We start from the raw sequence: 25,292 nt of genomic DNA, 5'->3' as shown, positions 1-25,292 counted from the left end.
AATCAGTTTCTAGTAAGATATAAAATCCTTTGTTATGCCTCAAATCTTTGGAAACATATTTTTTAAAATTGATGAAATTTCTTAAACATGTCTATTGTTATGGAGATCACACAAAGTAAATTAGTGTCCCCTTTTTTTAAAAGCAGTAAACATTGTTACGAACACACTAAACCTCTGTGACTGATTAATTTAAAATAATGTCTTTGTTTCAGTGAGTTCAAGATGTAGTAATCTGGAATGATTACTTTATGAAGGCTTAAGAGTACATTTAAAATATCAAATCAGCTTAGAAATACTGATTAAGAGACATTTTGCCTCCTTGCTGTAGTACATTCTGTCAAATCATGTTTTTCCAGATCATTAAACCTTGGGCCTGGTCTGCACTGCAAAGTTAGGTCAGCATAAGTTGCCTTGTGTCAACATATCTGGGAATGTGCCTACACTAAAATTTGCAGACATAAGCGCCTTATTACAGCAATGCAGTAAAACCACCTTCTTAAATGGTGCAGACCAGTGGTCACCAGCCAGTCAATCACAATCGACGATCCTAGAGGATCTCCCACTTAATCGGCGGCTGCTAAGGCAGACTCCCTACCCCGGCCCCATGCCGCTCCCAGAAGCGGCCAGAGCGGCCCTGCAGGCAGGGGGGCAGGTGCCTCCTTCTGTGTGCTGCTCCTGCCTGCAAGCACCACCCCCATGGCTCCCATTGGGTGGGAGAGCTGCAGGGGCGGTGCTTGAAGAGAGGGGCAGTGGGCGGAACCACCCACCCCCGCAGAGGCGCATTGGCCCCTTCCAGGAGCGGTGTGGAGCCAGGGTTGGCAGGGAGCCGTCTTAGCCTGAGCAGCACCCACCCTGCACCCCAACCCCCAGCCCTGAGCCCCCTCCCAGAGCCAGCACCCCAAACCCCCTCCTGCACCCCGACCCCAGCCCTGAGCCCCCTTCCAGAGCCAGCACCCCAAACCCCCTCCTGCACTCCGACCCCAGCCCTGAGCCCCCTCCCAGAGCCAGCACCCCAACCCTCTCCTGCACCCCAACCCCCAGCCCTGAGCCCCCTCCCAGAGCCAGCACCCCAAACCCCCTCCTGCACCCCGACCCCAGCCCTGAGCCCCCTTCCAGAGCCAGCACCCCAAACCCCCTCCTGCACCCCAACCCCAGCCCTGAGCCCCCTCCCAGAGCCAGCACCCCAAACCCCCTCCTGCACCCCGACCCCAGCCCTGAGCCCCCTTCCAGAGCCAGCACCCCAAACCCCCTCCTGCACCCCGACCCCAGCCCTGAGCCCCCTCCCAGAGCCAGCACCCCAACCCCCTCCTGCACCCCAACCCCAGCCCTGAGCCCCCTCCCAGAGCCAGCACCCCAAACCCCCTCCTGCACCCCGACCCCAGCCCTGAGCCCCCTTCCAGAGCCAGCACCCCAAACCCCCTCCTGCACCCCAACCCCAGCCCTGAGCCCCCTCCCAGAGCCAGCACCCCAAACCCCCTCCTGCACCCCGACCCCAAGCCCCAGGCTCAGCCCAGAGCCCCCTCCCACATCGTGAACCCCTCGGCGCCAGCCCAGAGCCCACCCCCTCCCAACTCCCAACCCCCTATCCCAGCCCGGTGAAAGTGAGTGAAGGTGGGGGAGAGCGAGTGACGGAGGTGGGGGGGATGGAGTGAGGAGGGGGGAAGGGGCGGGGCCTCGGGGAAGGGGCGGGGAAGATCTGGGATTGATGCAGAAAGAGATCTTGGGCATATAAAGGTTGGAGACCCCTGGTGTAGACCTACTGAGGTTGACACAGTGCACGCGTAGACACTGCATGGCCTGCGTCAGCACTAACGGTCCTCCGGAAGCTGTCCCACGATGGCCCGCTCCCTGCAACCCTGATCGCTCTGACCGCAATTGTAAACTCCGTCGCTCAGAGGTCACGGAGACTGGAAGCAGCCAAGCGGCAGTAAATGGCTTACTGCTTTGAACCAATGGAGGAATAGGTGATATGCTCTAAACCAGGGGTGGGCAAACTTTTTGGCTTGAGGGCCACATCGGGGTGCAAAACCGTATCGAGGGCCAGGTAGGAAAGGCTGTGCCTTCCCAAACAGCCTGGACCCCGCCCCCTCCCACTTCCCACCACCTGACTGCCCCTCCCAGAACCCCCACCCCATCCAACCCCCCCTGCTCCTTATCCCCCCTGACCACCCCTTCCTGGACCCCACCCCCTATGCAACCCCCCCTGCTCCCTGTCCCCGACCCCTATCCACACCCCCGGGACTCCACTCCCAACCCTCCCTGTTCCCCGTCCCCTGACTGCCCCCCTCAGAACCCCCAACCCATCCAACCCCCCCCTGCTCCTTATCCCCCCTGACCACCCCTTCCTGGACCCCACCCCCTATGCAACCCCCCTGCTCCCTGTCCCTGACCCCTATCCACACCCCCGGGACTCCACTCCCAACCCTCCCCGTCCCCCGTCCCCTGACTGCCCCCCTCAGAACCCCCAACCCATCCAACCCCCCCTGCTCCTTATCCCCCCTGACCACCCCTTCCTGGACCCCACCCCCTATGCAACCCCCCCTGCTCCCTGTCCCCGACCCCTATCCACACCCCCGGGACTCCACTCCCAACCCTCCCCATCCCCCGACTGCCCCCCTCAGAACCCCCAACCCATCCAACCCCCCCTGCTCCTTATCCCCCCTGACCACCCCTTCCTGGACCCCACCCCCTATGCAACCCCCCTGCTCCCTGTCCCCGACCCCTATCCACACCCCCGGGACTCCACTCCCAACCCTCCCCGTCCCCCGTCCCCTGACTGCCCCCCTCAGAACCCCCAACCCATCCAACCCCCCCTGCTCCTTATCCCCCCTGACCACCCCTTCCTGGACCCCACCCCCTATGCAACCCCCCTGCTCCCTGTCCCCGACCCCTATCCACACCCCCGGGACTCCACTCCCAACCCTCCCTGTCCCCCGTCCCCTGACTGCCCCCCTCAGAACCCCCAACCCATCCAACCCCCCCTGCTCCTTATCCCCCCTGACCACCCCTTCCTGGACCCCACCCCCTATGCAACCCCCCTGCTCCCTGTCCCCGACCCCTATCCACACCCCCGGGACTCCACTCCCAACCCTCCCTGTTCCCCGTCCCCTGACTGCCCCCCCCAGAACCCCCAACCCATCCAACCCCCCCTGCTCCTTATCCCCCCTGACCACCCCTTCCTGGACCCCACCCCCTATGCAACCCCCCTGCTCCCTGTCCCTGACCCCTATCCACACCCCCGGGACTCCACTCCCAACCCTCCCCGTCCCCCGTCCCCTGACTGCCCCCCGGGACCCCCCACTCCCTGATCATGCTGTTAAGAGCAGCAGGAGCTCGCAGCCCCGCAGGAGCCAGCTGCGCTCCCCCCACTGCCCGACAGGAGCGGTGGGCCAGAGCCCTGCCTGCCTGTGGCGGGGGGACAGCAGGGGAGGGGCCAGGGACGAGCCTCCCCAGCCGGGAGCTCAGGGGCCGGGCAGGATGGTCCCGTGGGCCGGACATGGCCCGTAGTTTGCCCACCTCTGCTCTAAACATACAAAGATTTTACACTTCACATATTTTTCATGTGTTTTTCTGTGTCTTTCTTTGGAACAGATGTAACATCTTGCTCATTTCTTAGGCTCTGGATTAGTACCCAGCACACTAGATGCTGCTTCCCTCGAAGCCTGAGGCAAGACGGCAATGTTCCTTTCCTGCACCAGTGGTTTCACCATTTCTCTACCCAGGCCCCTGAGAAACATCCATTTCTTACTCAGAGATTTATAATAATAGACTCACGGAATCATAGAGCTGGAAGGGACCTCGAGAGGTATCTAGTCCAGCCCTCCGCACTCACGGCAGGACTAAGTATTATCTAGACCGTCCCTGACAGGTGTTTGTCTAACCTGCTCTTAAACATCTCCAATGACAGAGACTCCACCACCTCCCTAGGCAATTTATTCCAGTGCTTAACTACTATTATGCCATGTGCGGTTCAACAAAATCCAAACAATCTATGCACTGAGACATGCAGTGAGCAACAGAGTCTGTCAAGTGTGAGCTTGTCAGAAAATGTATCTGACAATTATGGCTTATCCAGAAACTGTTCCTAGCAACCATGAGCTTCCCTGAAAATCAATTTCACAGTGTTATTGTCAAAGATACCCTGTTTGCTGGACAGTTGTGCTGATACATGACGCAAATGTCATCTGGGATCTTACAGACCCCGCGACACTTTTGGTGCTTTAAAAAAAAAACCCCACTGAAACTATGATGCTAAAGACCATACTGAAAGATTCATGTGATCCTATCATAACTGCAGCCTCAAAGTAAAAACAATCTGATGCTGGAATACTGCATAATTAATTTGGGGTCTAATTTACCCCATGACCTTTTTAGGGATTTTTTTTTTCTTACACAAAACCCACAACAGGTAGGATGATAAAACTAATGGGGAAAGATTGACTTCATCCTACCTGAGAAGAGGCACGGGTGTTGGCGTAAAACATTTTCTTTACATTGTTGTGAGCATTAGGGTCAGATAGACCAAACACATTAGAAGGGTTAAATCTGATCACACAGACAGCTTCCAAGTGTACATTATGTGTTGTGGGTGTAACATTATCTTTACTGCATCTGAGTAACACAGCTCTCCGTTCCACAGGATTAGCTGAAAACAGCCACAGTCCAATTTCAGAAGTCAGCTGTCTGTGTTTCTATTTCATTAGTTTCCAGACTCAGTGAAATGAACAGGCAGGACTATGCCATCGGGAAGCATTGTCACTGACTGCAATGGGTACAGGCCCGGGCCCTGAATGCACCCCGAACAGCCTCCTTTGCTTTGAGGGAGATAAAGGAAACAGTGCAGAAACGCTGGCTCACCAAAGCACGGCTGTCAGGAGTAAGTGAATGCCCTTTGGACAGAAAACACAGGAGTTGTCAGACCTGCCCATGCCACAGCTCCCCTTGCCTTTGACCATGCCCAATAGAGGTGCCAGGTTTCAGGGTGGTAGCCATGTTAGTCTCCAAGGTGCCACAAGGACTCCTCGTTTTTCCTGTGTGATCCTTAGACAAGTCAAAAGTGAAGCAAGAGGCACCAATGCTGTCTAAAACTTGTAGAGGATTCCATAAAGTGGAGCTTTGCTACAAAATGACCCCATTTGACTCAGAAAGCCTACATCAATATTGTTTTTGTCACATAAAGCAACTTCCTCCTAAAACAGATACAGAGGGGTAATTTATCATAAGTCATAGGGTCTTGCGAAAGAAGATCAGGCTGAGTAATCTGTTCATATAACTTGTGATGAAAATCTAAGTGTGTAAACATGAAACGCATCAATATCAAGGAGAGAAAATATTGAGAACCTACATGAAGTGAGAATTGTTGAGGCATTTTACAATCACTGGGGCATTTCATGCCATCCATTTTTACCTAAAAATGGAAGGCATAAAATGACTTACTGTTCTGAGCACTGGGTTTTGAATAAAGAACGACCACAGAATCTTAAATCCGCTTTCCCGTGGTGGAGCAGGTACTTGAATGTGAATGACTATGAATTGCCACAACGAATGACAGTGAATAGTCATTTGGCTACAGAAGGCATGAGAATCACTCTAGTGCCAGGTAGGTTGGGCACTCCCTTTTTTTTTCCGGCTAAAACTATTCAGCGGATTCATATCAAATTAACCAATAATTTTCAGCTTGACTGAAACTGCAAGTAAACTGTTCATCCAAAAAAAAAAAAATCACCCAGCTCTAGCTGGGCTGGCGTGCTCAACACAGCTGGTGAAATATTTCAAACAATTATTGTTCTCATTTTTAAGTGATCTTTTTTCTAAAACTGAAATTTTCATGTAAAAAATATTTTTCCAAGAATTTGTTCTTTTAACAAATCCCCAATATTAAAAATGTGCAGTTTGTTATTCTGGTTTTCTTTTTCCCCTTTTCCTTCTGTTTCCCCTTTTCAATGGCAAAATGGAAAGAAGAAAGGGGGGACAAATGGAGAACTGGGGAGAGAGAATTGACACTGGAAAAGTTCTACTTTAAAAAAAAATTCATTTTTGAAATTTGTAGACAAAAATAAATTTCAGAATTGTCAAGCTTTATTGCAAACGCCCATTTTCCAGCCAGGTGAGTGCCCTGGTTGCAGAGCTACTCCAAGTGATGAAGAAGGGGTTGGCTTGTTCCAGTAGGAGCTGCATCTGCTCTTCTCACCTGGAAGGAGTCTTTGAGGGTGGGGTGCAAAGACAGAAATATGGGGACTTGGGAGGGGGACCCCACAGAAAATGAAATGTCCTGAAGCAGCCATTCGGGAACAAACACCTACAAATTACAGAGTTTAAACAAGTCTACATGAGCTCCGATCTGATCAGACTTGGGGCAAGGACTGTCATTCTGTTCTGGATTTGTGCAGTGCCCAGCACAGTGGGGTCCTGGGCCATGACTAGGGCTCCTAGGTGCTACAATAATAAACAATACAGATCACAGTGGTTCCCTTCTGGCTTTGGGGTCTATTACTCTGTATCAGTGGCTCTCAAACTGTGGGTCAGGACCCCAAAGTGAGTCGCAACCCCATTTTAATGGGATCACCAGGGCAGACTTAAACTTGCTGGGGCCCGGGGCCAAAGCCAAAGCCCGAGTCCCACCACCTGGGGCCAAAGCCCAAGGGCTTCAGCCCTGGGCAGCGGGACTCCGATTACAGGCCTCCTGCCTGATCAGCTTTGCCCCCCACCCCCGACTAGGGTGGAGGGCTTGGGCAGGTTCAGGCTTCAGTCCCCCCTTCTGGAGTCTGGTCGTGATATCTGTTGTCATGGTGCAGTGAAGTCTGAGAACCCCTGCTCTATCTGACCACCTCTCTTCCCCAAAGCACTGCAACCCGCCTCCCACGCTGGCCTCCTTCCTACCACTTCCTGACCTTACTCAGTGCTTTAAGGAAGACACTGCCTCTCTTGACCTCTTCTTTGCCCTATTGCTTGAGCCCATCTCCACGCCCTTGCGCCCTTTGTTATCTGATTTCCCTGCGCTTTCCCAACTCTCTTTCACCTGCCACTATGTATCCCTGTTCACCTGAAACAACCTCCCCTCCGCGCCCCCGTTTCCCCAACTGCGCGACGGGGACGGGGACGCCGCTCTCCTCCGCGCCCCCGTTTCCCCGACTGCACCACGGGGACGGGGACGCCGCTCTCCTCCGCGCCCCCGTTTCCCCGACTGCACCACGGGGACGGGGACGCCGCTCTCCTCCGCGCCCCCGTTTCCCCGACTGCGCGACGGGGACAGGGACGCCGCTCTCCTCCGCGCCCCCGTTTCCCCGACTGCGCGACGGGGACGCCGCTCTCCTCCGCGCCCCCGTTTCCCCGACTGCGCGACGGGGACAGAGACGCCGCTCTCCTCCGCGCCCCCGTTTCCCCGACTGCGCGACGGGGACGGCGACGCCGCTCTCCTCCGCGCCCCCGTTTCCCCGACTGCGCGACGGGGACGGCGACGCCGCTCTCCTCCGCGCCCCCGTTTCCCCGACTGCACCACGGGGACGGGGACGCCGCTCTCCTCCGCGCCCCCGTTTCCTCGACTGCGCGACGGGGACAGGGACGCCGCTCTCCTCCGCGCTCCCGTTTCCCCGACTGCACCACGGGGACGGGGACGCCGCTCTCCTCCGCGCCCCCGTTTCCCCGACTGCACCACGGGGACGGCGACGCCGCTCTCCTCCGCGCCCCCGTTTCCCCGACTGCACCACGGGGACGGGGACGCCGCTCTCCTCCGCGCCCCCGTTTCCCCGACTGCGCGACGGGGACGGCGACGCCGCTCTCCTGCGCGCCCCCGTTTCCCCGACTGCGCGACGGGGACGCCGCTCTCCTCCGCGCCCCCGTTTCCCCGACTGCGCGACGGGGACGGGGACGCCGCTCTCCTCCGCGCCCCCGTTTCCCCGACTGCGCGACGGGGACAGAGACGCCGCTCTCCTCCGCGCCCCCGTTTCCCCGACTGTATAACGGGGACGGCGACGCCGCTCTCCTCCGCGCCCCCGTTTCCCCGACTGCGCGACGGGGACAGAGACGCCGCTCTCCTCCGCGCCCCCGTTTCCCCGACTGTATAACGGGGACGGCGACGCCGCTCTCCTCCGCGCCCCCGTTTTCCCAACTGCACGACGGGGTCGGCGACGCCGCTCTCCTCAGCGCCCCCGTTTCCTCGACTGCGCGACGGGGACGGGAACGCCGCTCTCCTCCGCGCCCCCGTTTCCCCGACTGCACCACGGGGACGGGGACGCCGCTCTCCTCCGCGCCCCCGTTTCCTCGACTGCGCGACGGGGACAGGGACGCCGCTCTCCTCCGCGCTCCCGTTTCCCCGACTGCACCACGGGGACGGGGACGCCGCTCTCCTCCGCGCCCCCGTTTCCCCGACTGCACCACGGGGACGGGGACGCCGCTCTCCTCCGCGCCCCCGTTTCCCCGACTGCGCGACGGGGACAGGGACGCCGCTCTCCTCCGCGCCCCCGTTTCCCCGACTGCGCGACGGGGACAGGGACGCCGCTCTCCTCCGCGCCCCCGTTTCCCCGACTGCGCGACGGGGACAGAGACGCCGCTCTCCTCCGCGCCCCCGTTTCCCCGACTGTATAACGGGGACGGCGACGCCGCTCTCCTCCGCGCCCCCGTTTCCCCGACTGCGCGACGGGGACAGAGACGCCGCTCTCCTCCGCGCCCCCGTTTCCCCGACTGCGCGACGGGGACGGCGACGCCGCTCTCCTCCGCGCCCCCGTTTCCCCGACTGCGCGACGGGGACAGAGACGCCGCTCTCCTCCGCGCCCCCATTTCCCCGACTGCGCGACGGGGACGGCGACGCCGCTCTCCTCCGCGCCCCCATTTCCCCGACTGCGCGACGGGGACGGGGACGCCGCTCTCCTCCGCGCCCCCGTTTCCCCGACTGCGCGACGGGGACGGGGACGCCGCTCTCCTCCGCGCCCCCGTTTCCCCGACTGCGCGACGGGGACGCCGCTCTCCTCCGCGCCCCCGTTTCCCCGACTGCGCGACGGGGACGGGGACGCCGCTCTCCTCCGCGCCCCCGTTTCCCCGACTGCGCGACGGGGACGGCGACGCCGCTCTCCTCCGCGCCCCCGTTTCCCCGACTGCGCGACGGGGACGGCGACGCCGCTCTCCTCCGCGCCCCCGTTTCCCCGACTGCGCGACGGGGACGGCGAAGCCGCTCTCCTCCGCGCCCCCGTTTCCCCGACTGCGCGACGGGGACGGCGACGCCGCTCTCCTCCGCGCCCCCGTTTCCCCGACTGCGCGACGGGGACGGGGACGCCGCTCTCCTCCGCGCCCCCGTTTCCCCGACTGCGCGACGGGGACGGGGACGCCGCTCTCCTCCGCGCCCCCGTTTCCCCGACTGCGCGACGGGGACGGCGACGCCGCTCTCCTCCGCGCCCCCGTTTCCCCGACTGCGCGACGGGGACGGCGACGCCGCTCTCCTCCGCGCCCCCGTTTCCCCGACTGCGCGACGGGGACGGGGACGCCGCTCTCCTCCGCGCCCCCGTTTCCTCGACTGCGCGACGGGGACGGGGACGCCGCTCTCCTCCGCGCCCCCGTTTCCCCGACTGCGCGACGGGGACGGCGACGCCGCTCTCCTCCGCGCCCCCGTTTCCCCGACTGCGCGACGGGGACGGCGACGCCGCTCTCCTCCGCGCCCCCGTTTCCCCGACTGCGCGACGGGGACGGCGAAGCCGCTCTCCTCCGCGCCCCCGTTTCCCCGACTGCGCGACGGGGACGGCGACGCCGCTCTCCTCCGCGCCCCCGTTTCCCCGACTGCGCGACGGGGACGGGGACGCCGCTCTCCTCCGCGCCCCCGTTTCCCCGACTGCGCGACGGGGACGGGGACGCCGCTCTCCTCCGCGCCCCCGTTTCCCCGACTGCGCGACGGGGACGGCGACGCCGCTCTCCTCCGCGCCCCCGTTTCCTCGACTGCGCGACGGGGACGGCGACGCCGCTCTCCTCCGCGCCCCCGTTTCCTCGACTGCGCGACGGGGACAGGGACGCCGCTCTCCTCCGCGCCCCCGTTTCCTCGACTGCGCGACGGGGACGGGGACGCCGCTCTCCTCCGCGCCCCCGTTTCCCCGACTGCGCGACGGGGACGGGGACGCCGCTCTCCTCCGCGCCCCCGTTTCCTCGACTGCGCGACGGGGACGGCGACGCCACTCTCCTCCGCGCCCCCGTTTCCTCGACTGCGCGACGGGGACGCCGCTCTCCTCCGCGCCCCCGTTTCCCCGACTGCGCGACGGGTACAGGGACGCCGCTCTCCTCCGCGCCCCCGTTTCCCCGACTGTATAACGGGGACGGCGACGCCGCTCTCCTCCGCGCCCCCGTTTCCTCGACTGCGCGACGGGGACGGGGACGCCGCTCTCCTCCGCACCCCCGTTTCCCCGACTGCGCGACGGGGACGGCGACGCCGCTCTCCTCCGCGCCCCCGTTTCCCCGACTGCGCGACGGGGACGGGGACGCCGCTCTCCTCCGCGCCCCCGTTTCCCCGACTGTATAACGGGGACGGCGACGCCGCTCTCCTCCGTGCCCCCGTTTCCTCGACTGCGCGACGGGGACGGGGACGCCGCTCTCCTCCGCACCCCCGTTTCCCCGACTGCACGACGGGGACGGCGACGCCGCTCTCCTCCGCGCCCCCGTTTCCCCGACTGCGCGACGGGGACGGGGACGCCGCTCTCCTCCGCGCCCCCGTTTCCCCGACTGCGCGACGGGGACGGGGACGCCGCTCTCCTCCGCGCCCCCGTTTCCTCGACTGCGCGACGGGGACGGGGACGCCGCTCTCCTCCGCGCCCCCGTTTCCCCGACTGCGCGACGGGGACAGGGACGCCGCTCTCCTCCGCGCCCCCGTTTCCTCGACTGCGCGACGGGGACAGGGACGCCGCTCTCCTCCGCGCCCCCGTTTCCCCGACTGCGCGACGGGGACGGCGACGCCGCTCTCCTCCGCGCCCCCGTTTCCCCGACTGCGCGACGGGGACGGCGACGCCGCTCTCCTCCGCGCCCCCGTTTCCCCGACTGCGCGACGGGGACGGGGACGCCGCTCTCCTCCGCGCCCCCGTTTCCTCGACTGCGCGACGGGGACGGGGACGCCGCTCTCCTCCGCGCCCCCGTTTCCCCGACTGCGCGACGGGGACGGGGACGCCGCTCTCCTCCGCGCCCCCGTTTCCCCGACTGCGCGACGGGGACGGGGACGCCGCTCTCCTCCTGTCACGGAGTCCCTGGGCGATGCTCTGGAACTGCTCCCCATGAAGCCAGTCAGGACTCTGGGGCAGTCGCCTTTCTGTGAGCAGCCTGTCTTCAGGACACGCAGCTCACACAGCTTCCACCTTCCTGGGTCTGACCTCGGAGCATTCAGCATCCTCTGCCCCTCCGTGCGCTTCCCACAGCGAGTCCGCTCAGGCGGGGCTCCTGGGGAAGCCAGAGGGTCCTGCACCCCAACTTCGCAGTCAGACGTGACTCTCAGCCAGCCAGTAAAACAGAAGGTTTATTAGACGACAGGAACATGGTCTAAAACAGAGCTTGCAGGTGCAGAGAACGGGACCCCTCAGCTGGGTCCATTTTGGGGGGTAGTGAGCCAGACAACCACGTCTGCACTTCACTCCATGTCCCAGCCAGCCCCAAACTGAAACCCCCTCCAGCCCCTCCTCCTCTGGGCTTTGTTCCTTTCCCGGGCCAGGTGGTCACCTGATTCCTTTGTTCTCCAACCCTTCAGCTCTCACCTTGCAGGGGGGGAAGGGCCCAGGCCATTAGTTGCCAGGAAACAGGGTGTCGGCCATTCTCTGTGTCCAGACTCCTGCACACACATGCCCTCTAGGGCTCTGCAATGATCATACACCCTTACTCCACCCCCTAGATACTTAAGAACTGCCTAGGGAAAACTGAGGCACCCCCACACTATTCAGAGGAAACATTAAGAACAGTCCCACTTCGTCACACCTCCGCGCCCCCGTTTCCTCGACTGCGCGACGGGGACGGCGACGCCACTCTCCTCCGCGCCCCCGTTTCCTCGACTGCGCGACGGGGACGCCGCTCTCCTCCGCGCCCCCGTCTCCCCGACTGCGCGACGGGTACAGGGACGCCGCTCTCCTCCGCGCCCCCGTTTCCCCGACTGTATAACGGGGACGGCGACGCCGCTCTCCTCCGCGCCCCCGTTTCCTCGACTGCGCGACGGGGACGGGGACGCCGCTCTCCTCCGCACCCCCGTTTCCCCGACTGCGCGACGGGGACGGCGACGCCGCTCTCCTCCGCGCCCCCGTTTCCCCGACTGCGCGACGGGGACGGGGACGCCGCTCTCCTCCGCGCCCCCGTTTCCCCGACTGCGCGACGGGGACGGGGACGCCGCTCTCCTCCGCGCCCCCGTTTCCCCGACTGTATAACGGGGACGGCGACGCCGCTCTCCTCCGTGCCCCCGTTTCCTCGACTGCGCGACGGGGACGGGGACGCCGCTCTCCTCCGCACCCCCGTTTCCCCGACTGCACGACGGGGACGGCGACGCCGCTCTCCTCCGCGCCCCCGTTTCCCCGACTGCGCGACGGGGACGGGGACGCCGCTCTCCTCCGCGCCCCCGTTTCCTCGACTGCGCGACGGGGACGGGGACGCCGCTCTCCTACGCGCCCCCGTTTCCCCGACTGCGCGACGGGGACAGGGACGCCGCTCTCCTCCGCGCCCCCGTTTCCTCGACTGCGCGATGGGGACAGGGACGCCGCTCTCCTCCGCGCCCCCGTTTCCCCGACTGCGCGACGGGGACGGCGACGCCGCTCTCCTCTGTGAAGTGATTTGAGCTGCACTGATGAGACGCACTGTGTCAGGGTCAGGCATTATTAATGCAATAAAGACCCTAGGCAAAGCAACTGGGCTCTCTCACCCACCAATACATTTCCAGAAGGGTTTCACTTGCACCCTACTCGTCTGTGTGCAGTGAACGAACTCCTTCCCACCACGGTTGGGGACACTGGCCCATTCCCTCACCCTGGCTGCCTTCATCCCTAAGCAGGTATCCGGCTCTCTGCTGTCCTGGGGTCTCTTCTGCCTCTGCACTGACCATTCGCCTGCCCACAAGGGTCAGCACTCTGCTCTCTCCACTTCTTCTTCCCGCCTTCCCCCGCCCAGCCCCCAGCTCTCTGCTTTTAACTGTCAGTGCCACATGCCCCTGTTGCCGGCATCCCGCTGTACCTGTATCTGGATGCCCTCATTGGTGGCTCCACCTCCGTGTCTCAGACTGGTCTGCCCTTCAGATGCTGCAGGACCATCGTGCTTCAGTGCGGGCACCACCGGCGTGGGGGGGAGGGGGCCCCGCTGGCCTGGGGAACCCTCCTCCGCAGGGAGCGGCAGCCGGGTTGATGGAAGAATCCGTCCGTCACCCCAGCGCTGCCTACACGGGGACTTGGGTCAGTTTAACTATGCTGCTCGGGGGGTGGGTTTTTCACACCCCGGGGACGAGCTGAGCCAAACTAGTTTTCCAGCGCGGAGCAGGCCTCAGAGGAAACAGTGCATCTCTGGGGCCAGGGGCAAACACAGCTCCACCTCCGACCCTCTCCTCTGCCACTGGCCACATCCTCAGTGCGCTCCTGACCCCCAGCCTCTCGCCTGGAGGCCAGGGGTGGCACAGGCCCCCAGAAGCCCTGGAGGTCATGCCCTGCCTGTCACCATCTCCTCAAGCCTGCTCAGGTTAGGTCCCCCCTTCACCTCTGCCACTGCCTAGCCCCTGCCCCCCCGGACACGGCAGCAGCCCCCCCGGAGATGTCACACCCGGTTCCAGCCCCCCATCGCCGCCAGCACCATTGCAACCCTCCCCCCGGGCGGGCTGGGCGGTGTGGACAGTAGGGGCCGAGCAAGCGGGGAAGACTCCTCCCGAGACCGGGCCCACCCAGCCCCTCCGCATCGGGGCGCGCTGGGTCCCAGGGCCGAGCTCCCACTGGGGGCTGCGGCCGCCCCCGGGCCAGGACGGGGCCAGGCGCCCAGGGCGAGCCCGGCCCGCCGCTCGGCTCGCTCCGCCCCAGCCCAGCCCAGCCCCTTCCTCCGCCGCAGGGGCGGAGCCCGGCCCGCCAGGCCCCAGCAGCGGGACTCGCGGGAGGCGGGCCGGAGCGCAGCGCAGCGCAGCGCAGAGCCGGGGATGCGCCCGCGCGGCTGAGCGCGCCGGGATGAAGGAGGCGCAGGGCGGCGCGGCCCTGCCCGGCACCTCGCTGCAGCGGACCTGCCGCCTGCTCGTCTTCTTCTGCGCCCTGCACCTCTCGGCCACGCTGCTCTACTACCTGGCGGGCAGCAGCGCCCTGCGCCCGCCGCGCAGCCCCGAGCCGCCGCCGCGCAGCCCCGGGCCGCCGCCGCGCAGCCCCGGGCCGGCCAACCGCTCCCGCGCCCAGCCCGGGCCGCCGCCGGACTGCCCCGACCCGTCCCCGCTGCTGGGTAAGCGCCCCCCGGGGCCCTGCGTGCGCCGCTCGCTGGCCTCGCCCGTCTCCGCCGCCGGTCCCAAGGGAGCTGCCGCCCCCTCTGCCGCGCCCCGGGATCTGGGACGCCGGCAGCCCGGCCCGCCTGGGTAACGCTAGAGCGCTGGCCGGGGGCAGCCTGTGCGCGGCGACCCTGGCCGCCAGCTGCCGTGCCCGCTGCTGGGAGCGCGAGGGTCGTGAGTCCTTTTGTCTTCGAAGCGGGGAAACGGGGGGAATCTGCTTTGGAATTAGTCTGATCACCCAGCGCGCCGCTTCCCCCCCATTCCGGTCTCCGCTCCAGACCCCGTCTTGCCGGAGTTCCCCTTTTATACATACAGGCAGAGCCGGGCGAAGTTCAGCAAACTCCCCAAAGCCCACCTTGTCTCGCCCGCCTGCCTCCGGGCGCCCAGCGGGAGAGACGGCCCATGGTCTGTTCCAGGAGGTCTACACACGTTTTTCACCCGCTGAGAGCCACATTTATTGCCTCTGTTGTCTGAAATTGCCCATGGTACAGCTTGTCCTGTTCATCTCCCGCAATACCCCAGTGCGGCCACGCAAAAACCTAATCGGGGAGCACCAGATCGCCTTCTCCAGTCCTCCGTCTGTGTTTAAAATGTAACATCCCAGAGGCTAAAGTGAGCCGAGCTTGCGTTAAATATTTACTAGTGTCAGTAGAGCACAGTAAGACAAATATATGAATCCATATCAAGCTTATGTTGGAAAAACTCCTTAAAATAGGGTTCATGAACATGTATGTAAAGGAATAAATAACCGTGTTAGGCCTTTCACTGTTCCACCCAAACCAAAGTTAACTGCTCCAAACAAAGCCCTGGGTCCTGGGAGCCATCCTGAGCCCAGCTTGTCTGAGTGGCTGCAGCCTATTCCCAAATGTTCCTTCCAGTGCCTGTTCCTCCTGTAAAAAGAAAAGGAGGACTTGTGGCACCTTAGAGACTAACCAATTTATTCCTGTCTTCCCTGAAGTTTAGTTGTAACCATTTTAGCTCACTTCAGTTACCTAAACTCATTGAAAGCTGTTTACCCACAGTGGAGATCGCGTTTCTTTCATCTCACTGGAGAAAGGCAGCATATCATAATATAGATTACTAGGGCTAGTCTAATTGCATATTAAATGCTACCTTGCTTATTTAATTTTCAGATAATAGGAAGTTATGGGTGGTGCTGAGGAGAACTAAAGATTGTTTCCCTGCTTTGCGTGACCCATTTCTTGGTTCTTTACCTTCTGATTAAGAGCTGTCTATGCTACTGATACAACTGTCGGGCACCTGGCTCTGACAGGGTTATACCCCTCACCTGCTTACACCATTCTAACCTGTAGTGTAGACAGGGTCTTACCCACTGTCCTGGAAGTTGGGGCCCTTTGTAGTCAGAACAGGCATTTTATTGAAAACTACAAAAATAGAATAATTTTGGAAAAAGTAATATTTACACATTAGAGAAGTCATTGGCTCCAAATACTCTTTCAGTAACAATTGTGTGCTGCTGAGAAGAGAGCAATTTAAAAAAATTATGAATGACTTATATTTATACATACGTTACCAGGATTCTTCATGGTAGTCTTAATGAGATGCTGGTGAGAGAGAGAGAGACTTTAAAAATAGAGTATTTTTTCCTCTCAGACTTATAAATATTTTACTTAGTCTTGTACTTAGTGTTTCACCATCACACTGCTAGGGTTACTATTCAGTTTCCTATTACAGAGCCACAATTCTTAGGACTGTTGTGGTTTTTTGTTTGGGGACTTGGGTGGGGTGGGGGGGAACGTGGTGGCTTGTTTGTTTGTTTGTTTTCCAAAAGAGTGTTATTTCTTGATTGTTCCCTTTCACCAGTTTCAGTAGATTCTAGCTAATTCTCTATCTACTATTCCAGCGGTTCCCAAACTTGTTCCGCCGCTTGTGCAGGGAAAAGCGCCTGGCAGGCCGGGCCGGTTTGTTTACCTGCCGCATCCGCAGTTTCGGCCGATCGCGGCTCCCAGTGGCCACGATTCGCTGCTCCAGGCCAGAGGGAGCTGCGGGAAGCGGCGCGGGCCGAGGGACATACTGGCCGCCGCTTCCAGCAGCTCCCATTGGCCTGGAGCGGCGAACTGCGGCCCCTGGGAGCCGCGATCGGCTGAACCTGCAGACTGGGCAGGTAAACAAACCGGCCCGGCCCGCCAGGGGCTTTCCCTGCACAAGCGGTGGAATAAGTTTGGGAACCACTGTACTAATCCATTAAAAACCTGATAGTTTTCACCAAAAAACAGTGTTCTCACCCAGCTTCTCAGCAAAGATTAAATAGTTCTTGTATGACTATGACTTTGGAACTTCTATAATTGGTGTATTTGTTTGGACAGCATTTACCGCATTGTGGGCAGCATGGAATTCTACAAATACATGTTATGACGTGCTATCATAAATAAATACATTCAGGCAACAATGATCAGAATGAACATAGTCACACTTGTGAGGCAGTATTAGTGTGCCTCTGACTTAGGGTGACCAGATAGCAAGTGTGAAAAACCGAGACGGAAGGATGGGGGAAGAATAGGTGCCTATATAAGCACCTAAGATCTTGACGTCTGATCACCCTACTCTGACTTCTAATACTGGTTAATCTGCCATAAAGTTGTTTGTGTATCTATAGGTTTGCAGGATTGTGGCCCAGTGATGTTCTAATACATCCCGTTGTTCGGGGACAGCTGTACGTCTCCGTTACTTTGCATATTAGTGTAAGATAAGAAAAATTTGAATTCTCTCTGCTATCCTTGGGTTTCTGGCAACTTGTTATTTGTTAACAGCTGCTGCTAGAGGCCAGAAACTATTTGAAACTTAAATAATGAAGCTTGATACATTGACCTTGTAGTGCCTTTTAGATGATTATGTATTACAACTGGGTAACCATAGGCATTTGGGATGAGAAGATTAGAAAGAGAACCTGGCCTGTTACTAGTGCGTTATGTTTACATAAGGGCTCTTTTTAACGAGAGATTTTTTAAAATGCTTTTGAGAAGCTTCATGTGGTTTTCAACATATGCAACTCTCAGGGAAGTTCTGAGCTGACCAAGTCTTGGGAGACAGGCCAGTCCTTGCCTACAGACAGCCCCGCAACCTGAAGCAAATACTTACCAACAACCACATACCACACAACAGAACCACTAACCCAGGAACTTATCCTTGCAACAAAGCCCGTTGCCAATTGTGCCCACATATCTATTCAGGGGACACCATCACAGGGCCTAATAACATCAGCCACACTATCAGAGGCTCGTTCACCTGCACATCCACCAATGTGATATATGCCATCATGTGCTAGCAATGCCCCTCTGCCATGTACATTGGTCAAACTGGACAGTCTCTACGTAAAAGAATAAATGGACACAAATCAGATGTCAAGAATTATAACATTCATAAACCAGTCGGAGAACACTTCAATCTCTCTGGTCACGCAATCACAGACATGAAGGTCGCTATCTTAAAACAAAAAAACTTCAAATCCAGACTCCAGCGAGAAACTGCTGAATTGGAATTCATTTGCAAATTGGATACTATTAATTTAGGCTTAAATAGAGACTGGGAGTGGCTAAGTCATTATGCAAGGTAGCCTGTTTCCTCTTGTTTTTTCCTACCCCCCCCCCCCCAGATGTTCTGGTTTAACTTGGATTTAAACTTGGAGAGTGGTCAGTTTAGATGAGCTATTACCAGCAGGAGAGTGAGTTTGTGTGTGTATGGGGGTGGGGGGGATGTGAGAAAACCTGGATCTATGCAGGAAATAGCCCGACTTGATTATGTAAAGAGTTGTCACTTTGGATGGGCTAGCACCAGCAGGAGAGTGAATTTGTGTGGGGGGGTGGAGGGTGAGAAAACCTGGATTTGTGCTGGAAATGGCCCACCTGTTGATCACTTTAGATAAGCTATTACCAGCAGGACAGTGGGGTGGGAGGAGGTATTGTTTCATATTCTCTGTGTGTATATAAAGTCTGCTGCAGTTTCCACGGTATACATCTGATGAAGTGAGCTGTAGCTCACGAAAGCTCATGCTCAAATAAATTGGTTAGTCTCTAAGGTGCCACAAGTACTCCTTTTCTTTTTGCGAATACAGACTAACACGGCTATTCCTCTGAAACCTGCTAAGTGAGAGGCTGTTTATGGATCAACACATCTGCATAACAAATGACTGGTTTGGAGGTGGTTTTGAGGTCACTAAAAGGAACTGTGTTCAGTGCTTTGTTTTGTTTTTTGTTGCAGGTCTTTCACTTTCTCTTCATCATTATAGAAACCAGTTGTGTGGCCAGTACTGTGCTAATGTCCTGTCACCACAAAAAGCACAAATCAGAATCCTTCTGGAAAATGGCTTAACTTTACACTATTTGAACTACATAGCTAAGCATTTTAACCTAGCATGACTATCGGAGCTTTCCATTGCCCCTCGAAGGAGCAGGTCAAATGCTTTCAAATGCGTCGAATCCTGAGACAGGAAAGAGAGTACCTCATGATTCGTTGCACTCTTTTCCCTGCCTGAACCAGGAAGCTGAATTGTCAGCCATTTTAGTCCACTTTTTAAAAATACTAGTTTGTACTCCATATTCACTGCAACTTACTAAATCTGCTTGCTTCCCTCTTAGGAAGTAGCCACTTTGTATATATACAGTGTGGCGGGGCGGTAGGGCGTGTGATGTGAATTGTGGGATTACCTGGAAAGACTTGCCTGGTTGTGACGTACGGGTTATCCGTGCTACAGCTTCACAGTTTTAAGCTGAAGTGTGTGCGGTACTGATGTACAATGGCCTGTGGCTGCATGTTTTTAAACCGTTATTTACTACAGGGGTTCTCAAACTGGGGGTTGGGACCCCTTGGGGGTCACGGGGCTATTACATGGGGGGTCGCGAGGTGTCAGCCTCCACCCCAAACCCCGCTTTGCCTCCAGCATTTATAATGGTGTTTAATGTATAAAAAAGTGTTTTTAATTTATAAGGGGGGGGGTAGCACTCAGAGGTGTGCCATGTGAAAGAGGTCACCAGTACAAAAGTTGGAGAACCACCGCTCTAAAGGCTGTAGTGTAGCCAGGGACAGAGACCAAAGATCCTGGTGGCTCATGGGTGGCTGGAATTCTTCCTACCTGTTTAAATATTAAGAACATAAGAAAGGCCAGACTGGGTCAGACCAAAGGTCCATCCAGCCCCGTATCCTGTCTACCAACAGTGGCCAATGCCAGGTGCCCCAGAGGGAGTGAACCTAACAGGTAATGATCAAGTGATCTCTCTCCTGCCATCCATCTCCACCCTCTGACAAACAGAGGCTAGGGACACCATTCCTTACCCATCCTGGCTAATAGCCGTTAATGGACTTAACCTCCATGAATTTATCCAGTTCTCTTTTAAACCCTGTTATAGTCCTAGCCTTCACAACCTCCTCAGGCAAGGAGTTCCACAGGTGGACTGTGTGCTGAGTGACAAAGAACTTCCTTTTATTTCTTTTAAACCTGCTACCCATTAATTTCATTTGGTGGCCCCTAGTTCTTATATTATGGGAACAAGTAAATAACTTTTTCTTATTCACTTTCTCCACACTACTCATGATTTTATAGACCTCTATCATATCCCCCCGAGTCTCTTCTTTTCCAAGCTAAAAGTCCTGGCCTCTTTAATCTCTCCTCATAGGGGACCCGTTCCAAACCCCTCATCATTTTAATTGCTCTTTTCTGAACCTTTTCTAATGCCAGTATATGTTTTTTGAGATGAGGGAACCACATCTGTACGCAGTATTCAAGATGCGTGCGTACCATGGATTTATATAAGGGCAATAAGATATTCTCCGTCTTATTCTCTGTCCCTTTTTAAATGATTCCTAACATCCCGTTTGCTTTTTTGACTGCCACTGCACACTGCATGGATGTCTTCAGAGAACTATTCACGATGACTCCAAGATCTTTCTCCTGATTAGTTGTAGCTAAATTAGCCCTCATCATATTGTATGTATAGTTAGGGTTATTTTTTCCAATGTGCATTACTTTACATTTATCCACATTAAATTTCATTTGCCACAGACTAACATGGCTGCTACTCAGAAATTTGCCATTTTGTTGCCCAATCACTTAGTTTTGTGAGATCTTTTTGAAGTTCTTCACAGTCTGCTTTGGTCTTAACTATCTTGAGCAGTTTAGTATCATCTGCAAACTTTGCCACCTCACTGTTTACCCCCTTCTCCAGATCATTTATGAATAAGTTGAATAGGATTGGTCCTAGGACTGACCCTTGGGCATGGTGGATATGAGTCAGCAGTGTGCCCTTGTTGCCAAGAAAGCCAATGGCATTTTGGGATGTATAAGTAGGGGCATAGCGAGCAGATCGAGGGACGTGATCGTTCCCCTCTATTCGACATTGGTGAGGCCTCATCTGGAGTACTGTGTCCAGCTTTGGGCCCCACACTACAAGCAGGACGTGGATAAATTGGAGAGAGTCCAGCGAAGGGCAACAAAAATGATTAGGGGTCTGGATCACGTGACTTATGAGGAGAGGCTGAGGGAACTGGGATTGTTTAGTCTGCAGAAGAGAAGAATGAGGGGGGATTTGATAGCTGCTTTCAACTACCTGAGAGGTGGTTCCAGAGAGGATGGTTCTAGACTATTCTCAGTGGTGGAAGAGGACAGGACAAGGAGTAATGGTCTCAAGTTGCAGTGGGGGAGGTTTAGGTTGGATATTAGGAAAAACTTTTTCACTAGGAGGGTGGTGAAACACTGGAATGCGTTACCTAGGGAGGTGGTAGAATCTCCTTCCTTAGAAGTTTTTAAGGTCAGGCTTGACAAAGCCCTGGCTGGGATGATTTAATTGGGGATTGGTCCTGCTTTGAGCAGGGGGTTGGACTAGATGACCTCCTGAGGTCCCTTCCAACCCTGATATTCTATGATTCTATGATTGGGCAACACCACTAGTTACCCCTCTCCATTCTGAAAATTTACCCTTTGTTCCCTGTCTTTTAACCGGTTCTCAATCCATAAAAGGATCTTCCCTGTTATCCCATGACAACTTAATTTATGTAAGAGCCTTTGGTGAGGGACCTTGTGAAAGGTTTTCTGGAAATCTAAGTACACTATGTCCACTGGATCCTCCTTGTCCACATGTTTGTTGACCCCCTCAAAGAACTCTAATAGATTAGTAAGACATGATCTCCCTTTACAGAAACCATGTTGACTTTTGTGCAACAATTTATGTTCTTCTGTGTCTGACAATTTTATTCTTTACTATTGTTTCAACTAATATTGGTCACTTGGTAGCAATTAGCCATTGTTCTGTGGTATTTGGAGGAGGGAGGCCAGGGTGAAAAGCTTTCCCTACTTCTTGCTTGTCAAACTTAGGCCATGTTTACACTTTGCTGCAGCATGGACTACCATGTGTGAATTGCAGGGGGGCGGGATCCTTGTGTGAACATACCCTTAGGCTTGATCTGTACAGTTGTACTTACCTAATCCCCAGTGTAGACGGCTCTATGTCGAGGGAGGGCATCTCCCGTTGATATAGCTACTGCCTCTCGTGGAGGTGGAGTACCTGGATGGGAGATGCCCTCCCATCAGTGTAGACGTATCTTCACTGAAGCGGTGCAGCTGTGCCAATGCAGCATGGTCTCCCCTAAGAGAGCCACTCTTGGGTACGCTGTGCAATTCAAACCCCCTGTAGCCCCTGCTGGGGCACTGTCTAAACATAGCTGAAGTCAGGGTTTCTAAACAAATGTTTTGGTGGCCTCCAAGCACGACCACCTGCTCTTGCAATGACAGTTTTTCCTGAAATACTTAATTAACTTTAGGAAAAACAAATAAATATGCACATATGCAGGTCCAAATCATTCTGATTTATTTATGTAGGGTTTTTTGGTTTTTTTGCAGACTCAATAATAAAAAATTCTTTACTGGACTGAAACAGAATAGGAACACAAATAAGGTGCTTTGGATGTTCTTGCCTTTTTTGTTTTTTCTTTTGCCTTTTTTTTTTTTTAGACTTGCTAACTAGTACGTCTGTTGTTGTGAAAAGTGATATTTGTTAATATTACTTTTCACAGCAGACTTACACAAGCCTAGGGACAAATTAAGACCTGATGGGGAGGTGGGAAGGGAGGCAATGGGAGTCAGGGGCGATGGGTGGGTGGGTGGTGAGTGGCCAAGGGAGTTGGGGGGGGGAGGGGCAAGGGCGATATTGGGGAGAGAGGTGTTAACCTGGGGCAGAGCCCACCGCCATGCAGCTGGGGACCAGGTCCAGAGCCCGAAGCCCTGCAGCTGGTGACTGGAGCCCACCACCACCACCACATGACCAAAGCTGGGGGCCGGAAGAGGCAGTGGGGGTCGGGGGTGATGCTTTGTGTGTGTGAGTCTGGGGCCAGAGCCGGAAGCCACACAGCCAGGGACCAGGGTCAGAGCCTGAAGCCCTGTGGCCAGAGCCTCCCTTCCTCCCACATGTCATGGCTGAAGCCTAAAGCCTGAGCCCCACCGTCCCCAGGAAAGTGGGGAACTTCACCAGCTGCCTGCTCCTCCAGCTTTTGGGTTGGCGGGGAGGAGGGTACAACCCCCCCCCGGCAACCCTGGGGGAGGGCCCACTGCTTTGCCCCTTCCCCCCCCGCATCACTTCCCAGGAAGCTGTGGCTACAAAAAAAGACCCTGGTGGCTGCATGCGAGAATCACTGACCTAAATTTGGCAAGCAAGGATTAGGGAAAGCTTTCACTGTGCAGCTGAGTATCACTACAAATTTGCAAAGTTTGGTCACTATAACTGAGAGATAAGCACATCAGCATAAGCACGACCAGACCTCGATCCAATATAGCCATTTGCAATAATCAGGAAAAACAAATTGCTCTCTGCCAGGGTGGATTTGATTTGAATCATGATTTAAATCACTAGTCAGGAAGACTCGATTTAATCATGGATTTCTACATTAAAGTGTTTTCTTGTTGGTGGTTACAACCTTAATGCATATTCTTCACAACTCAGAGATGTTAGGTTTTATTTTTAGAAGGTACACACTATACATTTTTAAAGTGATTTATTTTGAAACTTTTCAGCTTAGTTTTACAGCTATATCAGAAAACGAATGATTGTTTGGTTATTTCATTTACCAAAGGTAATTGAAGCAGATATTTGTGAAGTCATTGGGAGGTGAGTGATCTCCAATTCAACAGGTTAATCATTCATATTTGGAGGATTTTCTTGCCATGCTGTATTAGGAGGAGAACATCACCAGACAGACATTTAAATTGTTTTATTTAACTAAAACAACAATGTTATATATTCTGGATTTTTTTCTTCAACGGCAAACATATAATATTTTAACAAAACAAGCATATGAATTTTTGAATTTAGTTAAACATTCAAGTTTTTTAAAATCAGGTTTGTTTTTGTTAAAATTGCTTTGAACTAAAATAGTTACATGAAATATTTAAAAAAAAATGAAATCGACTCTGTCAGCCAGATATACACGAGAAACTTAAAATGTTGGCTTCTGCAGCTAACTCAGTCATCTTCACCTTCATTTTCCTGTTTGTTCATAATCTGGAAAAGGAAAACAAGCTTTCCTGCTTTTTCAGGTCCCAAATGATTTCTCAATTTGGAATGAATTAGTACAAAGGAAGAAAATATTTTTTCTACACCAGGAGCAGAAGCTATTGCTGTTAAAAGTGAGATCATCACTTCAACAATCTCTGAATCCAAGTGCTTAAGTGACTTCCACCAGTTCACATATATTTCTTGAATGGTTCACCCTTAGCTCTGATGTTTATGACAGTTGGCATTATGGAGGGATGGTTGCTGGGTGTCCATGTCATAGCCAACTCCCTTCTTCAGCAGTTCAGGTTTGACCCTGGTACCGAGTATTGAGTAATGATGTTCATTTGCAAGAAAATGAACTGGAGATAGTGCATGTCCCATTCGTTTTTTAATGCTTGTAATTTAACTCTGTCATTGCAGATTTCTCTTTTTAAGATCTCACTCGGTTCCTTCCAGATTTCAACAGCATCAGCAATAAACCAGCGATTTCCCTGCATTTTGTTCGAGGCTACAGAAATAGGCTTCAGGATACTCAGCGTGTGTTCAACATTTCTCTTAAGCCCAATGTTGAGCACTTTGGCTGTGACAGGGCCATCTGTTTTTTCAAGCTTTTGTTCACAAACTGTCATCCGATTAGGCCAGTTCTTGATATAATGTTCAGAACAGTCCACTACTGAGTTCCATCTCACGTCTTGTGGGAGAGTTAACTTGGTTCCTTCCACTTTTTTCAGAGCAGCTGCTGCTGCAAAGTGATTGTTACAGATGTATTTTGCAATTTCAACAACATTAGCCTTTATTTCTGGAACACTGAAGTCTTTGGCTAGGAGGTGCATCAAATGAGCAATGCAACCGTATGTTGTTAGCTTGGGACTCTCTTCTAAATAATTTCCTCTCATCTTGGATACATGTGCAGCATTGTTTGTGACCAAGCTGCGTACTAGACATTTGAATTTTTTTTTCACAGTTTGTTATAGCTTTTACTGCTACTTCTTGTCCGTATTCTGCTGTGTGTGCATTTCCTGTTATAGCAATTGTTTCTGTAAGGAAGACATTCCCTTCTTCTGTTGTCACACAACCACATACAACAGGATCATTGTGGACATTGCTCAACCCATCAAGACTCAGGTTAACAATTTTACCCTCAAGACCTTTTGCACACTGCTCAATTTCTCTTTCATACACTTTATCCAGCGATTTGCCTGCGACATCTGCTCCGTTGGGTGGACTGTATCCTGGTGTTAATGACTGAACCATGTTAATGAAGTGTGGGTTCTCAATCATACGGAAAGGAGAGTTTGTTGCATAAACAATCCGGGCAATTTTTTCATCAATTACCTCTTTTCATAATCTGCTGGTTC

At 55.4% G+C, this 25,292-nt stretch overlaps 1 protein-coding gene and 1 long non-coding RNA gene across 3 annotated transcripts in view; one reads left to right on the top strand and one right to left on the bottom strand.

The window, feature by feature from the left end:
• Window positions 1-13,701, bottom strand: part of LOC142072247 (uncharacterized) — a 49,730-nt gene extending 36,029 nt beyond the window's left edge. For both annotated transcript variants that reach the window (XR_012668695.1, XR_012668694.1), the window contains exon 1: window positions 13,165-13,701. This is a non-coding gene — a long non-coding RNA (uncharacterized LOC142072247). The remainder of the gene's footprint in view (window positions 1-13,164) is intronic.
• Window positions 13,702-14,045: 344 nt separating this feature from the next.
• B4GALT1 (beta-1,4-galactosyltransferase 1) overlaps window positions 14,046-25,292 on the top strand; it is a 57,419-nt gene continuing 46,172 nt past the window's right edge. Inside the window, exon 1 of the mRNA XM_048849746.2 lies at window positions 14,046-14,394. Coding sequence (XP_048705703.2) covers window positions 14,133-14,394 — 262 coding nt within the window. The 5' untranslated portion in view covers window positions 14,046-14,132. The remainder of the gene's footprint in view (window positions 14,395-25,292) is intronic.

This window comes from Caretta caretta, chromosome 5 (genome assembly GCF_965140235.1).
Source record: "Caretta caretta isolate rCarCar2 chromosome 5, rCarCar1.hap1, whole genome shotgun sequence".
Lineage (NCBI taxonomy): Eukaryota > Metazoa > Chordata > Testudines > Cheloniidae > Caretta > Caretta caretta.
The sequence above is the reverse complement of the archived record's forward strand: the minus strand, read 5'-3'. Positions and strand labels throughout refer to the sequence as shown.